The sequence below is a fragment of the Brachyhypopomus gauderio genome, chromosome 5 (genome assembly GCF_052324685.1).
Source record: "Brachyhypopomus gauderio isolate BG-103 chromosome 5, BGAUD_0.2, whole genome shotgun sequence".
In the NCBI taxonomy this organism is placed as follows: domain Eukaryota; kingdom Metazoa; phylum Chordata; class Actinopteri; order Gymnotiformes; family Hypopomidae; genus Brachyhypopomus; species Brachyhypopomus gauderio.
In genome coordinates this window covers 11,373,417-11,391,472 of record NC_135215.1, presented here as the reverse complement: position 1 = coordinate 11,391,472, position 18,056 = coordinate 11,373,417, and the positions used below count along the sequence as shown (strand labels likewise).

The window sequence follows — 18,056 nt, the reverse complement described above, 5'->3', positions numbered from 1 at the left end:
ACACTGGTGTGTGCCAGAATCATCTTGTGTCCCAGAGTTTATATATGGAAACTTCTAGAATTGTTACATCAGAGCTACATTCCATTCTTTTTGATTTGTTGGAGTCCTTTTGCCTGTGGCCTGAAATTACCTCTCCACAAATGATGAGTGCTTGCAAGGATCTATTAATCGGAAAGCAAAATGAAAGGACTTGGACCCAACCTACTCAAATCCACCAAAAGAACTCTGTAGAAACTAGTGTCCCGTTACTTTTGTTCTTTTATCAAAGTAAAATTAGTATCTTTCCATATTTCACCACAGGAATTCAAACAACTCTTGATAAGTCTGAACTAAAAAGTTAAGCAACTGAATTACATTGCATTACATCACTACTACCACCAGCATTGCCACTGTGAAACACAGAACAAATAAATACGCACTGGTTGATGTCAACAGTGGTAGTGTGTATATGACAAAACAGATGAGATCACTTTACCATGCATGTGTGTGAGAGAGCGCGCATGACAATACAAATGTGCATGTGCAGAACTCCAAGGTTATGTTGACTGGACAGGAGACGTATTAACGTTCCAAGCTAGCAGTGAATAAGAACTTTGGTCTGGAATGCGGCTCGCTTACATCTCGAGCGGTGCCCTCCTCCTGAAAGACCTAATGCAACTGTTCTCATCGTATGTTACTGCGGTCTGTGGAGACAGCACAACCACATTCTGGGTGGGGTCCATGCCCTGGTCCTTGCAACCAATACTGAGGAGGTGGAGTATGTCCCTAGGAACAGCCCCTTCAATGCTGTAGTCAAGGATCTCAAGCTTAGCATAGCTTCACCTGCTGGTGGCCTTTCACCATGAGCCAGCATAATGCAGTGAGTGAATGGGGGTCAGGTGACTGGAGTAGCTGCTGGGTGTGCTATTGTGATGATTCCACACAGTCCATTGGCTGTATTTAGTATGAATGTCTAGCCACTTATAATGTGGAATGGATAGGGCTGGGGGTTATTGGGTCATGTATGTGTGCTGTTTAGGGAAAAGGCTATGAGGCAGATTGTATCGGTTTTAATCATAGCTTGTGTACTAGCAACCATAGTAAGGCATTTCTGAATGTAAGGAGGTAATAAGTGATCCACGTTTTTCACATTAGTTGTTTGGTTTTGATCAAGGCATATGTTTTATCGTTATTTGAACTAATAATTTTTGTGTTTACCGCCAATATACAAACATTGACATTTAATTAGCGTATTGCTGCCATCTACTGGTAATTATTCATGTTGCAGCACTACTGTAATTAATCTGTAAATACATATATTTATACAGTATATACCTGGTATACTATCTATCAGCATAGAGACTATTCTCTGGCCTACAATTTACACGGACCTTCCGGTGTATTTTCAGATTTCCCAATTATGTCTGAAAAAAAAATCATCTGAAAGCAGTTCTTGAAATGCACTTTTGTAATGCTTGATAAAGCATTAATCCACTAACCCACACTTTACATTAAAATATGGCGTTGATATTGATCATTTCCAGAATTGATATACATACATATGTTTTATATTAAATTGTTGATACGTTATATTTTGGTACGGGAATTTACCGGCGCAGTTATTTTTTAGACTATGGCGCATTTCCACTAGGGCCTGCTTGGCGCGGTACGGTTCGATACGGATCGATTCGCAACGGAACGGTACGGCTCGGTGAAGATTTGCAGTTGGCAAATCCCTTTAAGTGACTGACCTTCACTTTGCCAGACCAGCCCTAATGAGCTAATGGACTGACCTTACCATTAATATGTACACCGTGTTCTAAAGGTCAGTATATCATGTTGCGTAAATTAATAACATAGGATTAAAAGGATAAAAAGTAATAGGCTACATATTTTAGATTTACACTCTAAGGTTGGTCATCGAAATAACTGCAATGACCGAGTACACAATAACTACAGCACCATCTGCTGGTTGAGTGTTGTATCATGCAGTGTTCTATCCTTATTCCAGTCCTAATAGCAACGGTTTAATACCTAATTACATACATTATTTTAGTCTCCAAGACTGACATGGATAAAAGGAGCAGAATCAGCAAGTCTTAACCTGTTTTAAATGACTTATAACTTGTTTATGAAACAAAAATCTTGGCTGAAACAATCAATTTAAGTTACAAATCCAAAGAATATAAGCAAAAATAAGCCAACTGAGAAGTAAATCACACTTTCTGACATTTATGTTTAGAAAATTATTGGTGGAATTACGCATCAATTATTCGGCGTCTGTATGAGGCTTTTGACTTGCCTGAGTTTTCCCTCAATTCCGCAAGACACCGGAAGACTAATTGTAGCTTATTGTGGCCACAATGACGCGCCACATGCGGGGGGAGCGGGGGGGGGGGGGCTGTGTTTACTTCCGGGTTCCCTGAGAGGCAGAAGGTGTAAATTGTTGCAGCAGCGGCGGAGGCTCAGGAGTCGCGCTGGCGTCCGGGACCGTGTCGGGTCACGTTACCGGTCCTGGTACTTTAGTCGCTGTTGAGAGGAAGAAGTGTTCGGCACAAAACCGCACCGCGGCAGTCACGGTTCATGTTCTAACAGAGTGGAGACCGTTGGCGCCGCCGTGTTCCCAGCGTCTTCATACGTGTGTCATCTGTGTGTCCCCACCGGGGGTTTCACCGGGTCCGTTAAAGACGTAAGCGGCTGGTTACGGTACCAGAGTCCTGCCCTGGCTGGGCTTCACTTAGTGGGTCCGGACGAGCCGAGGCTACAGGGGGCCGCCTTCACCCGGCTCCCCCGGCCCAACCATGGACTGGTTCATGGGGTGAGTTCAACATTAAATCAATGGGGCGAGATTAAATCCTGTCGCGTGTGTGTGTGTGTGTGTGTGTGTGTGTGTGTGTGTGTGTGTGTGTGTGTGTGTGTGTGTGGTGAACCGCCAGCAACCGGTGTTTCTAAAGTTATATAAGTCGGGACATCTGGCTGGCTTGGTAATGATGTTAATTCAAGTGGACCAAGTGTACGCACAACATCAAGGGCTCTTAGGACAACATGATGCTTTTTGAAACCTAAATGTTTGCGACAGTTCCTGTTCGTGCTGGTGACCCAGTACGTGGTGCTGCCCGTGTTCTGCTCACAGTGACATCCGGCTGACAGCAGCTCAAGATTATAACGGCAGTACTGTGTTATTTACAGACATGTCGTCGGTATTTTAAATAGCTTTAGCGGCCTGTGGTACTGGTTCGTTTCCTGATGTCCGTAAGGTCTTTGAGTACTTTTGTTGTTAGTGTCGAGGTAATTAGCAAAAGACCTGTAATAGGACGATCTAGCATTTTCTTAAGCAAGATTTCGAACTGTTAGTTAGTTATAAACTTCATTCTATTCAGTGTAGTTGTAGTACACAAGATGTTAGTAAGCATACTGTGCTTTGTGCACATCAGGCCATAGTACATCTCTAACTCTAACAGTTTGTATGTGACTTTAGAAGCCCACATCTGAGTCACAAGTGGGCTGACTTACTTGAACGGGTTAATCAAGCACATTATCACAAAGACGAGCAACCACTGACAAATGGTCTGTGCTCTCGCCGTCTAGATGCTTTGGCACCGGTAGTTGACCGAGGGTTTGTCTTCTGGGAATCATGCCGGATATAACCCTACGTTTGATCGTGCCTGTTGTGTACTCTGTGCAGGGTTGTTTTTTGATGTCGTCATGTGCATGAGCTCGTGTTATCTGGGGTAGGATTTAAACCATGGCGTCTGTCCAAGTTCTGTAGGGGTTTTGGTGTTGCCCATAGACAGTCTAGTAGACAACGATGCAGTTGGGCTTCAGAGAGGTCCAGACAGGTTATTACATCACTGAAGAGATGCCCTGTTGAAAATGGGTCTTTGTCAGCTTATCTGAGTAGGATCAGGCGACAGCTGTTTAATCCCCTGCATTTGAATGATTGATGGTAATGGCAGACCGGGATAGACACTGTTATAATTGTAGACGGTCACTATATTATTCCAGTAGACTTTCTAGCAGTCTCTTCAAAGACCCGCGAGTATATTTTATACTAATGAAGCAACAGAATCATTGTGCTGAGGTGTTTTTTCTTCCATAGGTTGGCTGATGGGTCTTAAAGGCCACGGTAATATTGGTAGAGCTTCTGTTTAACATGGCATTAATGGTAATATGGTAATAATGACAGGGTTTCTGGGTGGGGTCAGTGAAGCTGGCTGTGGTGTTTTCCTGTTTCCTGTTGGTGTCTAGTGCTCTCTACTGATGAGCCAGTCATTCCCTAGTGGTGTCGAGCCGAAGTATAGAGGGGTGTTGTAATGGGCCGCCCATGTAGCCCATGTGCTCACCACCCTATATTTCACTTCCCCCTAATCTTCCTCCTCATTGCTCTCTGTTAGGTGTGGTAAATGAGGGAGACCTCTGCCCTATACGCTTACTATACCCATTCTTTGCATGTGCGTTTGTGTGGCTGTGTGTCTTTTAAAGGCTTTTGGCTAGAGGACTCCAAAGCAGGCGAAAACTAGCTTCTTACCTCTTCATATAACTTAATGTAGTTAAGCATCTGTAGCGTTGTCTAATCATTTGTTTCCCCTGGCAGTCTGTGGAATAGTGATGTGTTTGGACAGTTGTGTGCAGAGGAATGTTATGTGAAACAGCCCAGCTGAAAATAGCATCAAGTTAAACTCAGCTAAAGGTGATTGATTGCACAATTTAGGCCACTGTGTATTTATTGCACAGGGAGATGCATACGCATTACGAATTGCATTCTAAAGGCCCTTCAGATTTCCGTGCCGTTGTCTGCCTGTTTCTTTGCCCAGGGAAGCCGCTTGTCCCATTAACCTCGGGTGACAGAGGTGAGGTCAGGCCCGGCGAGCACTCCCATAGGGCCACGCTGTTGTTCAGCTGCCATAGCTATCATACAGTCTCTGTCACATACGCAGATTATTTTCCCAACACAGGAGCGTCATGTCCTTTGTTCTTCTGGTGCTGGTAGTGTGGTGACCATGTTACATCCTCCAGAGACCGAAGCTGCCGGTTTGTATCCTCTTTCTTCTCTTTCAAAATGTCTACGAGCTGAGGATGTGCTGCAGATTCAGTTTGCGTGTGCAGCTACGGCTTCATCGTATTTACTTCTGTTTAACTAGGCCTGTGCCTCATTTGACCTATTTAACCACAGAACAAGCCACACCTTTGTCACTTTGAGAACCAAAAGTGAGTTCCACGTAAAGACGACCCCACTGCGAAGCATCCGGTTAACGGTTTTGCCTGTGAGCTGTGCAGTATTGAGACAGGGGCCTGGTCAAAGGCCGGTGCTACCGGGAGCCGGTGCGTGGCACGTGAGATGAGCAGAACGTGTGATTCTGCCACACATTCGCCTAAGCACATCACAAATACGCAAAGCCAAAGGGAAGAGATGACGTGGTGGCCAGGGGAAGGAAATGCTCTCTGCTGGGTGGAGAACAGCTCGGTCTATTGTATTCAAAGCAGTAATATAAGAACTTTAATGTCAACTTGTACAATGACTTTGACATTTTTGGCAGCACGATTTGTGCTGCAGTTGGGATCCTTCTAGCCATATCTCAGCAGTCCTGTAAATCTGATATATACTGTGTGTGCGTGTGTGTGTGTGTGTGTGTGTGTGTGTATATATATATATATATATATATATATATATATATATATATATATATATATATATATATATATATATTACACACTATATACTGACCACAGACATTTGGTTGTGGACATGGCAGCAGCCCGTGTCCAGCAGGGCCAAGTGGACATCAGACGCACCGGTTCTAGAATTACATCAGTTCACCACTTAGACCTCTGCGTGATGCAACAGTAAGTGTGTCAAAGTGTGTCTTTTTAATGTGCACAAGAGAGCAGTCAATGCTACATCCATGATTTGACAGCTTATCATGTATTCAGGTCTGGCACTTGCAGTACAAATAATAAAACAACAGGGTTAAATGTGAGTATCTCTCTAGACCCTGGCAAATTATTGTAATTCAAGCTGTTATTGTATTATTCATTTTGCTCTAGACAGGAATAAACCAGATGGGACTACTTGATATCATGTAAAAAAAAAAAGATCTTTGATTAGTGGGGTTTGGTTAATTCAGATGTTCCTGGCTTTGCAGGGGTGGGTGGATGGGGTGTTTGAGTGGATTGCGGAGTTTAATCCTCTCTTGCTCTATACACCTTGTCCCGACCTTGGGGTGTGCAATCTGGGTGTGTTTTCCTTGGCATCACCACCCTCCCACCTTGTTTGCTCTTGCACACAGAACAACCCTGTAGGGAACTAGCAATGGCAGCAGATTCAAAACCAGCAATGCTTAAAATACTGAACTCTGCAATCCACACGAAGTCCCTGTAGGGCTTTCCGACTCTTAATTACGCAAACTAATTATGTTTAATCGTGTTAATATAAAACCTCTTTTCTTAAGCATCTTTTTTTCCCCCTCTTGCTTTAGGGCTTTATTGTGTCCTTATCATTCACTCTGTGGAAGTATGTTCTTCTCATCCGAGCCCTTGGCATTTTCTTTTAACTGTATTGCCATTCGCTTCTGTTCTTTCCAAATGACATAGAGCTGCACCCAAGCTATTGAAGGTTATGGTTGTTTAGGCCCCAGAGATCACAGTGCAGTTTTCACTGTGGCTTGAGTGCTTAGCCGTTACGGCCTCTCTAGACCGGGATCAGCTTATAAGTAACAGCAATATAACCGTCAGGGCCAAATGGATAAACATGGTGTTAAAGACCCGTTTTATAGCCTCGTCCTCCTGTGTGGTACTGTTGTGTCAGGCATGTTACTTGTTGGGTCCCGACAAGGTTCATATTGCTATTATCACCAAAATGTAAATGTGCCCTGACAACAGGTTAATTCCTCCAGCTCTGCCTCATGAGATAGATTGTGAGTGGCTTAGTTCCTACATGGATGTTGACATCCCGCATTGCTGGTGGAAGCCCCGCCCCCTTTTGTGTTGAGATGGGTATGGTGGCTGTTATAAATCATCTGCGTGGGGCAAGATGGTCACTGCAAAAAGCCTTCAGGAAGACAGTTCCACCCTGTAGATATATAGGGAGAAGTATCCGTCCTGCTGTTTTCATTCTAAGATCGTAAGTTTTCGAAAACATCGGAACTTCTGGCTCAGAAGGAAGGACTGTGACGCTCCGCCCCCACATTGTGTGCTGTATTTTTATTGCCTGTCGAGCACCTTGAGGTTTAGATTGACTGGGCTTGTATGTGAAGGACTGACCAAGTCTTCTGATTGGCCACACCAAGCCCTCTGATTGGCTAAGAATTTAGTTGGGAAAATGGGACCTTTTCATGATATTGGTCATTTAAAAATCTGTTCTCTGAGTATTTGCAGCAGAGTTAAAGGTTTTTCAACTTTTCAAAAAGTTTGCTTTTTACTATGAGAGTTTTTATGGAATCTGTGTTTCATAGCCCATCGTGTAGAATCATAAGCCAGCATGAAACTGAGAAGCCTGTGAAATGTGACTGTAATATGCACTATAATATGTAATATGCACTATTATAGGAGGACCGAGAGAATCGGGACACCTTTGCATTTATCCCATTTATGTGGACTGCTGCGTGTACCTGGTGCATGGGCTCAAATGCACAATTGCATGGCTGCCAACAAAACGGACCAGGCTGCATTCTAAAAGCCGTCTGGGTCTGGGATCCGTGTTCTGCTACATGACTCCTGGCAGGGAGACGGAGTAATTGGCTCCTCTTAGTGTTGCATCAGACCGGCTGCCGTGTGCATGTCTGCGAGCAGTTCAGGGCTGATCATCACAGGCTTGTGGGGTGGCGGTGTGGTCCTCTGCAGTCTGGCTGTCTGTCCTCGTCCTGAGTCTCACCCAGATACCTCCTAGATACACTGCAGTCGTTTAACTATGATGGTATGAGTACCATGGGAAGCAGAGCTTTCAGTCGCTCTGCTCCCAAACTCTGGAACTCCCTCCCTCCTGATATCCGTAACATTGATTTTTCTTCCTCGTTTTAAATCCAGACTCAAAACTCACCTGTTCACAATAGCCTATTCCCTGTGATTCACTTTATTGTCTCTTGTATGTTTGTGTCCTCTGGTGCCTATTCTGTTCTCTTCTTAATTTGTTTTATTTATTTCCTGTAAAGTGTCCTTGAGTGTTATGAAAGGCGCTTATAAATAAAATGTATTATTATTATTAACTTTGCATGGCCCATTTATCATCAGTATGGTAATGCCATGAAGGAGTTATTTGCTGAAGTATTAAGAATTTCTGTATTATTCACTGTTGCTATTTGAGACTAGGGCTAATGAGCAATTCTGATTTTTATTTTTTATTTTTTTTGGTTGGGGGTTTTTTTAAGCACTGATGCTTAGTTGATCATACTAAAGATCTATGGTGTCTTAACTTCAAAGGTACTATCTGTCTACACTGTTACCCTAAGCTGCTCTGTAGATAACACCTTGGAATACTGTACTAGCAATTAGCTTCAAGGGGTTTGTAGTGGTGTTGGCTCACCTTTACAACTGGCATAATTAACAGCGTTGAAAAGTCTAGCATGTTTTGAAGTAGCTTCTTTTTAAAAGTCTTGCTTTTATTGCTATCAAAAGCAAAAAATATTTTCATTTTGTGTAATTGGCCTATTTGACTGGAATAATGTGATGTTCGGTAATCATCCAATAGCCAGTGGATCAGGTCTGCTGCCTCATTTTGGTCTAACATGCTTTTAGTCATAACTTAGTACAGCATATTTGCTGCTATCCATATTAAAATTTGTGATATTATGATTTATGCCGAGGAACCCCCTACCACAATCTCGTTATGAGCACAGAAATCTGCTCATTATGACCTCTCTGTAAACTAGCTAGTAGACCAGAGCAAATCTCCTTCTCCATCCATACAGAAATCAATATGGGTTTATACTGTTAAAGTGCAAGATTCGGCTTTTAACATGGATCAGCTAATGCCTTCCGCACCTCCCAAAAAAGCATTAGCTCCTACCCGCTGATAGCAGGATTGACTCTCAGGAAGTACTCAGACAGAGCAGCGACTCTCTCTTCATGTCCTGTTTGTCTTGTCACTGCTGTAATGCACCTGACTCGACTAGTACGGTTCTTCCAATCCTCTCTGCACCAGGAAAGGAGAGCTGGCAGGGGGGGTCAATATGGCCACCAACCTGCACGTTGACCGACTGCACAAACAGGCCTGCGAGGAGAGTGCTGACATTTGTTTTGGAAGCTGTGCTGCTCCAGGCCCTCGAGTTTGGTCCTGTGGCTGCTTGCCCATTCTCCAGGGCACCCAGCATGTGTGAGCTTGCAAACCCCGTTCTCCCCATGCTGACTTGGACTACATGCACCAGGGATGCCCCCCTCCCCCTACACACACACACACACACACACACACACACACACACACACACACACACACACATTCACACACCCACACATGCCCTCATGCTGTTTGCCGCACTGTGTACAACCTGCATACATCACAGGTGCTGTTTGAACTCGGGCTGTGGGACTTGTGAGGGAACATGGGTAGATTAGAGAGGCTAATTAAACCCAGCACATTGAGGCCCATATGTCTGCTGCATTTCCTGCTGTCCGTGAACTCTGGGAGGCCACTCATAGGAAGAGCACTGTGCATGATCGGCACAAAGATCTGCTGTTTTTGTGCCATGGCCAGGTTTAGAGTGAGAGTGTTGGGCTTCAGGAAAGCTTAAGGCATGGATTGACCGATAACTGGCCCAGAATCTCGGGCTGGGGTTATAGTTCCTGCACTGCCTGGATATGCAGAGTCTTGTGGTCTGCGTGGTTGGACTCTGGCCCTGTTTTGGCAGAGAGAACTATGGAGCACAGAAGGCCTTCCTTCTCGTCCCAGATGGAGTTCCAGTCATGCTCGGAAAGCTATTGAGGAAGAGGATGTCTAAACACCGAAGAGTTACTGCTGCTTGAAATGTTTGAATAATGGAGTTTGGAAATATGTGTTCCGAATCTTGAACTGATCTGTTTAATCGCCAGCCTGCAGTGGAGGTCAAAGGGCGTGTGATGTTGAGGGGGAAATGGCATGGTTGGTGCTTGTGTCAAATGTGTGTACATGAAGTCCCTGATGAGGATCATCTGAAAGGGTGCTGGATGCTTGATCTCTGCATTTAAAGATTGTGCAAAGAAGTTTTTACATGTTCTTTGCATCATGAATTGGGGCTAAATTATGCTAGGAGCAGAGGAGGAAATCTGATTAGAGAATACGTCATGGACAAATACATAGTTTTAGAAAAACAGTCTAATTAGCACAACACTGATGTTATACTGTATTTCTAAAAATGTGCAGTATTAAAAAAAATGTTGAAAATCAGTTTTGTACAAAATCCACAGAAGGATGTTCACCACGTAATGGAAACCAAAATGCTGTTAAGGCAGAATCAACACGCGCGACCTTGTTTGCTGCTTCTTTTGTATCTCATCGTTAGCTTGGCGACTGATTTGTAAACGCAGGCTAATTGGTGAACTTTGGTCGTCGTTGCCTTCATCTCTGCTGCATGTCAAGATGCCCATCCTGAGAGTGTGTGCACGAGCAAGTGAGAGAGCCAGACAGGCTCCGGCGACGAAGGTGCGGAGGTCACCCTGGGCCAAGGCCGAGACCTCGCGCGTGCGGGATGAAAGGTTGGCCCCGTTCACATTCCTGCGTGTCTGGCAGCCGGTCAGAGCAACAAAACCCATCTCGGCCAACGCCAGTGTCTCAAGCCCAGAGCTAAGCAATTACTGAGCACACCGCAGACCTGCACTCAGCGTGGCATTGTGGAGCCAGCGGTGTGAGTGTTTCGGCTGACAGGCCTACATTCTGTCCATGGGTTCATTTATGTCAGTTAAAGACTTCAAAGACATCAATGTCTTTGGCTTCAAGTCCACTCAGTCCTTACCTTAACAAGCTTCCCACAGCAGACACAAAGATGTTGTGAAGAATCTTCATGTGAGCCACGAATAGACGTGGTCACTCTATACCACAGTAAAATGTTCACACGTGGACTGAACTTTGACCTAAAGACTTTATCACATTTAACACATTGTTGCTCATGATGTCTTCTGATCTAATTTGCAAAGCAGTTAGTGTAGCGATGGACCTGGTGTGAATAACTAATGGAGCTCCTGAAACCTCTAATGACGTTGGACTTCTCCAGGAGGGTACATTGAGCCATTTCGAACAGCTCGGGAAAGAGTGGTTGTTTTGCTGATGTGTAGGGCACCATGCTGTCCTCATGGTCAGCATTCTGAGCAGCTGGACTCAGCTTGAACTCCAGGATCTCTTGTCATGTTGCTGCAGTTGCCATTTAATGACCCAACAACAGAGCGCCTCAGTGCCTCAGTGCCTCAGTGTCTCAGCTCTTTCAGTTTTCCTTCCCTTTTCACTGCTTGGTGGGGGGTTGAGTGTGCGTGCATGCATGTGCTCATGTGCATACGTGCGTGCTTGCATGCGAGTGTGTGTGTGTGTGTGTGTGTGCGCGCGCACGAGAGAGAGCATGACCGCTAGAGAGACAGAAATAGGGTGCGAGTGTGAGACGTTCTGGTCTTCCTTTCGTTCAGAGAGGCTGATATTTATTGCTGTGTTCTTTTGTCAGTCGTTTGCCATCATTCATTCTCACACATCTCCACCAGGAACGTGCTGTAGGTTGAATGGTCCACTGTAACTCAAAGGTGCATAACACCCAGCATGGTCAGAGATGCCAGTGAACAGTAGTACTACAGTGTAGTTGCACAGTCCGTTGAGCTTCGCTGATGCTGTGGAACCGCATGCGGTCTTTGTGTACAGTCTCATGTCTGCAGAACAACAATTTGATCTAAAGGCTGTAGGGGAGAACACAGAGTTCTTCATAGCACAAACTCACTGGCTTTATCACTTGGCCTGGAACAGACACACAGGCGCTCACTGTAAACACTGATCATTTCCAGTGTCTGCTCTTGCTGAAGTTAGAGGTTTCAGTAAGTGAATAATGGAGCAGTCCCCTGTGGTTATAGTCCTGCATCGTTGGACTATATATTTGCCCCTTTAACGTAGACAGCACCTCTGAAATTACAGTGACTGCTTGCTTCTGAGCTGTTCTGAGCTAGAACACTGTAGGTCTTTGCTGTGTATGTTCTGTTTGGAGTAATGTTCTCTACAGGTCTGTGTTCCTTTATGCTCCCCATCTAAAACAAACAGGACAGAGGTCTCTGGGGAGCAGCTTTCCCTCCGTGTCTGTAAATCCTGGACCCAGCGTGAGGTTCAGAGGCCCAGCGTGAGGTTCAGAGGCCCAGCGTGAGGTTCAGAGGTCCAGCGTGAGGTTCAGAGGCCCAGCGTCCTCACATCTCCCAACACTCAGCACTGCACACCCTCTTCATTTTATTCACATTCACATCTAGAGGAATCTAGCTAAGGTATAGCCTCCATAATGTGCATTAGTAACAATTAAAGACCGGACGTGGAGTAGAACTGGGTTACTGAGTTCACTGCCCGCTATTCCTCCGCCCCTCGTGTCTCTTGCACTACAGATGTATGTCACCAAGCGTGTAATTGAGTCCACTTTACTGCGTGGCTAAAAACATGAAGTGGTGTCATAAAGCACACGGCCTGGAGTCATTCAGCAGCAGTAGGCTGTGAGTCATATGATTAATACCATCTTCACGGGGTTATGTCCCCCACCCCCTACATGTATAATGTTTCATTCCTGGACAGGGTGTTCATACAAGATATCTGATATTGCCTCCACACAGCCAGAGAATATTCTTGGATGTCCACTAGATGTCAGCAGAGTCCTTATCGTCCTTTGTCCTACTACTCATGTCTCTGCGATAAAGTTTCCCCATGTATGTCATAATTCTGCATTTACAGCATAATTCATTAATTCTTTTTTATTAATCTTAGACAGGCAATTTGTGGTTTAAGTCGATTATTAATTTAAGACTAAACTCATTAGACTAAACCTTAGACGTAAGGTTTAATCAAAGTGGCGTGGTCCCTGCCCCTCCCCCCACGGCTGTGTTGGGAATACTGGCACGTCCTGTCCAGCACATGAAGATGCCCAATGTGTTAATGCCACTACAGCACAGTAGCAAAGCTGCCATCGTGCTGATGGGGTACAGGCTCCCCCCTCCATCACTGATGGAGCATCTCTCCCCACCAAGGGAAAACCCGTGTTGCCTTATACAGACATCACTTTCCTCATAAATTTGGAGTTGTTTGTAAGTACGTAGTTGGCGCCGTGTAGTTTATGGGTTCTGGAGTGTTTGGACTCTGTTCATTACTGCATATGGACATGAAGCTAAATGGATAAATGGATCCTGATTAGGCTGTCTGCGCGGGGTCGTCTGCGCGGGGTCGTCTGCGCGGGGTCGTCTGCGCGGGGTCGTCTGCCCTTGTTCTTGCATGTCTGCTGTTGAGTGATTGTATTCCAGCCTGGCGCCTGCAGGCAGGATGTCCGTCAGGTTCTGTCATACTGCAGGTCGCACTTGCAGCACTGGGATCACGTGGTCCGTGTCCAAGCTGCTCAATGCTTCTCCACTCCTAGAAACACTGGAGTCAGTGGGCAGTGCTTCACCTATACAGCAGCCTTTCTATTTGCCATGGAAACTTACCTCAGTTTACTTTCTTAAGGTTGTTTTGTATTTGACACTTTGAGTAAGGCTACAACTTTTCACACAATGAGTGTAGTACACCTTAATGTAGGAGCACTGTAAGGTATTGCTGGCTCTGTCCCGTGGCTGTCATGCTTGGCCCTGTCTCCTGTTCCAGTAACCAGCTCTTACTGTCCAAACGACTGATGAATGGCCCATGTCGGTATTTCTGTGTTGTAACATGTTGCCAGCCATTTCACAGAAAGTCTGTCTTTGATAAAACCCCGAATGCTAAGGCTGTCAAATATCCTGCGGTATGTTCTGGGATGCAGACGACGTGTAGCCCTGAGCCAGAGCCCAGTTTGAATGGAGATTTCTTCATGGCGTCAGACTGTGAATGCACTGAACGTGCTGTCGATAAATGTCATTTGGGCAACAAGCCCCATCTAAAGGACACAATGTTTACCTAATGTGCAATGCAGAAAAACAAATGTATACACACATACCCAACACTTTATAAGGAAGACCTTGTGGGTGTGCAGCTTGAGACAATAACCCATCTGTTGCAATGAGTTTGTAGCCAGCATCTTCATGTGCTGTGGTTGTCTGTGTTGGGGGGTTAACGTCTACTCAACCCCCACTGCAATGCAAGTTATAATTCAGAATGGTTCTAAATACTATCTGGTCAGTGGTGCCTCTGGACACAGTCTCTGTGATGAGTTGGGTAGAGGATGTATGTAATTGCAACCTCGTAAGTGCACCTTTGCATAAAATGATTATAGGTTGAGGGTAGGCGTGTCCTAATAAAATGGCTGATGTGCGGTATGCTATAACACGCAGATGCATTTAGGTACTTGATCCTTCTATGGGCAGAAAAGTCTATGAAAAGCTTCGCGTCCAGACTCTTCTGTGGGCAGCACGGAGGCTTGGTGTTTAGAACATGTGCCTCTCAGCGCTAGGGTCTTGGGTTCGTTTCCCTATCTGGATGGAATTTCCATGTTCTCTGCGTGTCTGTGCTGGATTCCTCCGGGGTCTCTGGTTTCCTCCTACAGTCCAAAAACATGGAGGTTAGGTAAAAAATTGGCTACCTCATCCTGGTGTGTGAGTATGTGTGTGTGCCCAGTGATGGATGATGCCTGTCTTGGGTGTTCTCTCTCTCCGTCCTGCTCCTGATGCCGTCCCCCACAGGGCTGTGGTTTCCTGTGTGTGATGAGTGTACAGTGTATGCAGTTGGATGCCTCTTCTCACCAGTGCATTCACTGGATATAAAAGCGTTGCGCAATGTGTTGGTTGTAAAGTGTCCTTGGCTCCCGAGAAAGTCAATATATAAGTGTAACATCATTCATCCTTATAACGCTGATTAACATCATCAGTGTCGAGATTAGCTGTGTGTACTTTAGTATTTAGCTTTAAATTTCTGCCACTGCCAGTACAGCGTGATGGTCCAGGACTGAAGTACATTTGCTAACTGCACTCTGATTAAGATTCACAACTCGTGCCTATAAAACAAAGTGGTGAAGAGCAGATCAAAAGTGGGTTGTGTGGGGTGCTGTGGGGAGTACAAATCGTTGTTTGTACCAGTGTGTGTGTGTGTGTGTGTGTTCTGCACCAGCGGCCTCCTGCACCAGCGGGCCTCAGAAGATTGCACAAGGCCCCCACCAACCTCCCCCACAATCGATCACAGAGAGCACTGCCAGCTAGCTGCTATGCTAATGAACGGCCCTGCTGCTGGACATGGAGCTGCCTGCCAGACTCTCTGTAGGAGAGGGAAGTCGAGCTGGTAGGGAAGAGAGACAGAAAGAGAGATACAAAGAGAAGGAAAGACAAAGAGAGATTAGGGGAGACAGAGCAGAAGATGGAGAAGGAATGGAATGACATTCACCACCTGTGCTTAGTCCACGTATGAATGAAGCAATGAAGCACCTTTGACTTCTTACGTAAACTATGAAAGGGGCTTAGGCTCTCTTATTCAAGGACAGGTTTTTCCAGTGGGACCAATCATTTTTAACTTTTAGAAAAGAACAAACCAAATCTTGGACAACTTATAAAGAAGATATAAGAACAAAATAAAATTCCTAATTATTTTTCCATTTTGTCCTTATGAGCTAGCTTGTGGGACTGTAATCTAGTCGTTCAGAATGTACTTGGAGGATTTAGATGCTTGGAGACTAAATTAGACTCAGATGCTTTTCTGACCATATTTGGCTAAGAACAATTTCCTATTAGAAGCATGACACCAGAGTGAAATGAACCTCTTTTTTTGGGGGGGGGGGGGGGGGTCTCTTTTAACCTATAGCCATCACTCAGAGTGCAATGTCTTGGACTATTTTGATGGAGAATTGACTATGTTGATGTTGACTCCTTTTCTTAGTGTAAATGTTTGACTTTTGGGTGTCCATGTTTAGCCATGTCTTTTAATGTGGGGGTTGTTTTTACTGAGACCAGCAGATCTCTCCAGATGGGTGATTTATTTATTTTTTCCTGCCTCCGTAGCTTCACATCTGTAATTTTACTGCCTATGCCCCAGTTATGTGGCTTCTGATGAAACCAAACCCCACCATGTAGGAGGAGGCACCAGAAGAAAAGAGGGAGAAGAAAGGGGCATCATTATTATGGATTAGACCCTCGCGGTATTCATGACCGTCTCTCTCTCCATGGACTAGAAAGTGTAGCTATTGCAAGGCACATCTGACCATTTTACTACCACGGTCTTGTGCATCCATTTTTTACAGTGGTTGGGGTTAGATATTAGTCCTTTACGCTTCTAAGGAGACATTCCGAAGTATCGTCCCCCTAGAATCATTTTAACCCTGCCCTACGGAAGCATGGCTATCGGGGGAGGCGGTCTTGGATCGACAAATGGAAAGTGTGCACAAAGCCTGCCCGTTCTTTGTCTTTAGACGCCAACAACTAAAGATATCCTTTGCGCAAAGAAAGCGAGACCTGAACAATTCTGGATATCCTCGTCAGACTGCTGTCCTTCGGCATGAGGTTTAAAAGAAACGGCTCGTACACTTTGAACAGGTAAGCGCTTCTATATACTTGCAGAGTACGTGTGCAGTCATGTATAAGCCAAATGGACCCCGGTTCTTTATGGAACAGGTTCGGCTCCAGGAAGCCCAAACCTCCTGTATTTATAAGTGGCGTGGTTCGTTCTTTTCTAATCGGACGCATTTGTTGCGCTCGTATTGTTCAGAAATCCGTTAACCCGCATAAATACGCCTACATACCGAGGTCACCAAGGACTTTTTAGTTTCATCACGTATCGATATGTAATTAGAATAACTGTTACTCTTGAGAAATTACATGAATTCAGTCATAACTGGCGCGTTATTAAAATCCTAACAGTACGTTTCCTCCTCTCCCCCCGCCACATGAATGACGCTCACGTTTCCAGATTTGGTTGAAATACTAGTTATTGGTGATTCGCAAACGACAAAAAACCAGTAAAGCTTGTTTTTCGTTTTCTTTGGTGGTCAATCGAAACGACCAGCGCGCTCCCGTCCGTCTCCCTCTCCACGACTCTTATTCATCACGCTGGACGCCTAAAGCGAACGCGTGCTCGCGGGGCGAGCTCGGTCGTCATGGCACCGACACCGTTCCCGCTCCCGCCAGGATCATCAGAACATCATTAGAACACTGCTCACGCGCCGCTTCCCTCCCCGACTCTTCTGTCCTCGCGACTATCAACTCTGTTAAAAGCACCAGTGTCCCGTCGAGACGTCCATACCTTTGCTATAATTTTATTTTTTGCTTTAAACTGTAACAGTGCCGATACTTTAAACTCAATTTTGTCCCAGACTGTTTATTTTTAGCACTGTAAGCTCATAGGAAACCATCTGGTTTCTGTCTTTATAAATCAGTTCTGTCTGCTGGGACCAACGAGATCTGCTTGGCGTATTAGCCCAGACACCCACTGCATCACAAAGAAAATGTACTTATCACAGAAGTCCCTGTAGTTAACACTGTACCTGTTATAAAAGTAAACTGGATACTCGGGTCTAAGTTTCCAGACTGTACTCTGGAGAAATTACAGCGAGGAGTTCTCGTCCCTCCCACGTTGCCCATGGGGGAGTATATTATAAAATACAGTTGGTCCTTTTCTTCTCACGAATCACGTATGCGTGCACCTTCCAGCATGCTCTGTTTTGGTCTAGCTTTTAAAAAAGTATTTGGTCTGGCTTTTAAAAATTATTTAGCTCGCATGCAAACGCAAAGCTCAAACTGTTCTGGAGAAAGCGCTGTTGTGGATTCAGAATGGCCTTAATTGGCATTAATTAAGAGTGAACGGCGGAGATGAACGTGATTGGTTAACAAGCAATAAGGGCGGGGACTTACAGCATGTTTAAACCACGTGGTTATTCCGCCACTAAATGCACGTAGGTTTTGAAGAAGCTGGCGTCACCCGTCAAAGACAGGCAGGAGATCACTTGTATATGATCATGCAGCATCCTCAGAGGCCCCAGAAGTACTTTTCCACTTTACAATGA

At 45.1% G+C, this 18,056-nt stretch overlaps 1 protein-coding gene across 2 annotated transcripts in view; it reads left to right on the top strand.

The window, feature by feature from the left end:
• The first annotated feature begins 2,409 nt into the window (after positions 1-2,409).
• The window catches only part of mob2a (MOB kinase activator 2a), a 35,757-nt gene continuing 20,110 nt past the window's right edge, over positions 2,410-18,056 (top strand). Inside the window, exon 1 of one of the 2 annotated variants that reach the window (XM_077005659.1) lies at positions 2,410-2,797. In XM_077005659.1, the coding sequence (XP_076861774.1) occupies positions 2,781-2,797 (17 nt within the window). In that variant the 5' untranslated portion in view covers positions 2,410-2,780. Of the gene's footprint in view, positions 2,798-16,178; positions 16,591-18,056 lie in introns of those variants that run through there. The other variant, XM_077005657.1, reaches the window with a different exon arrangement.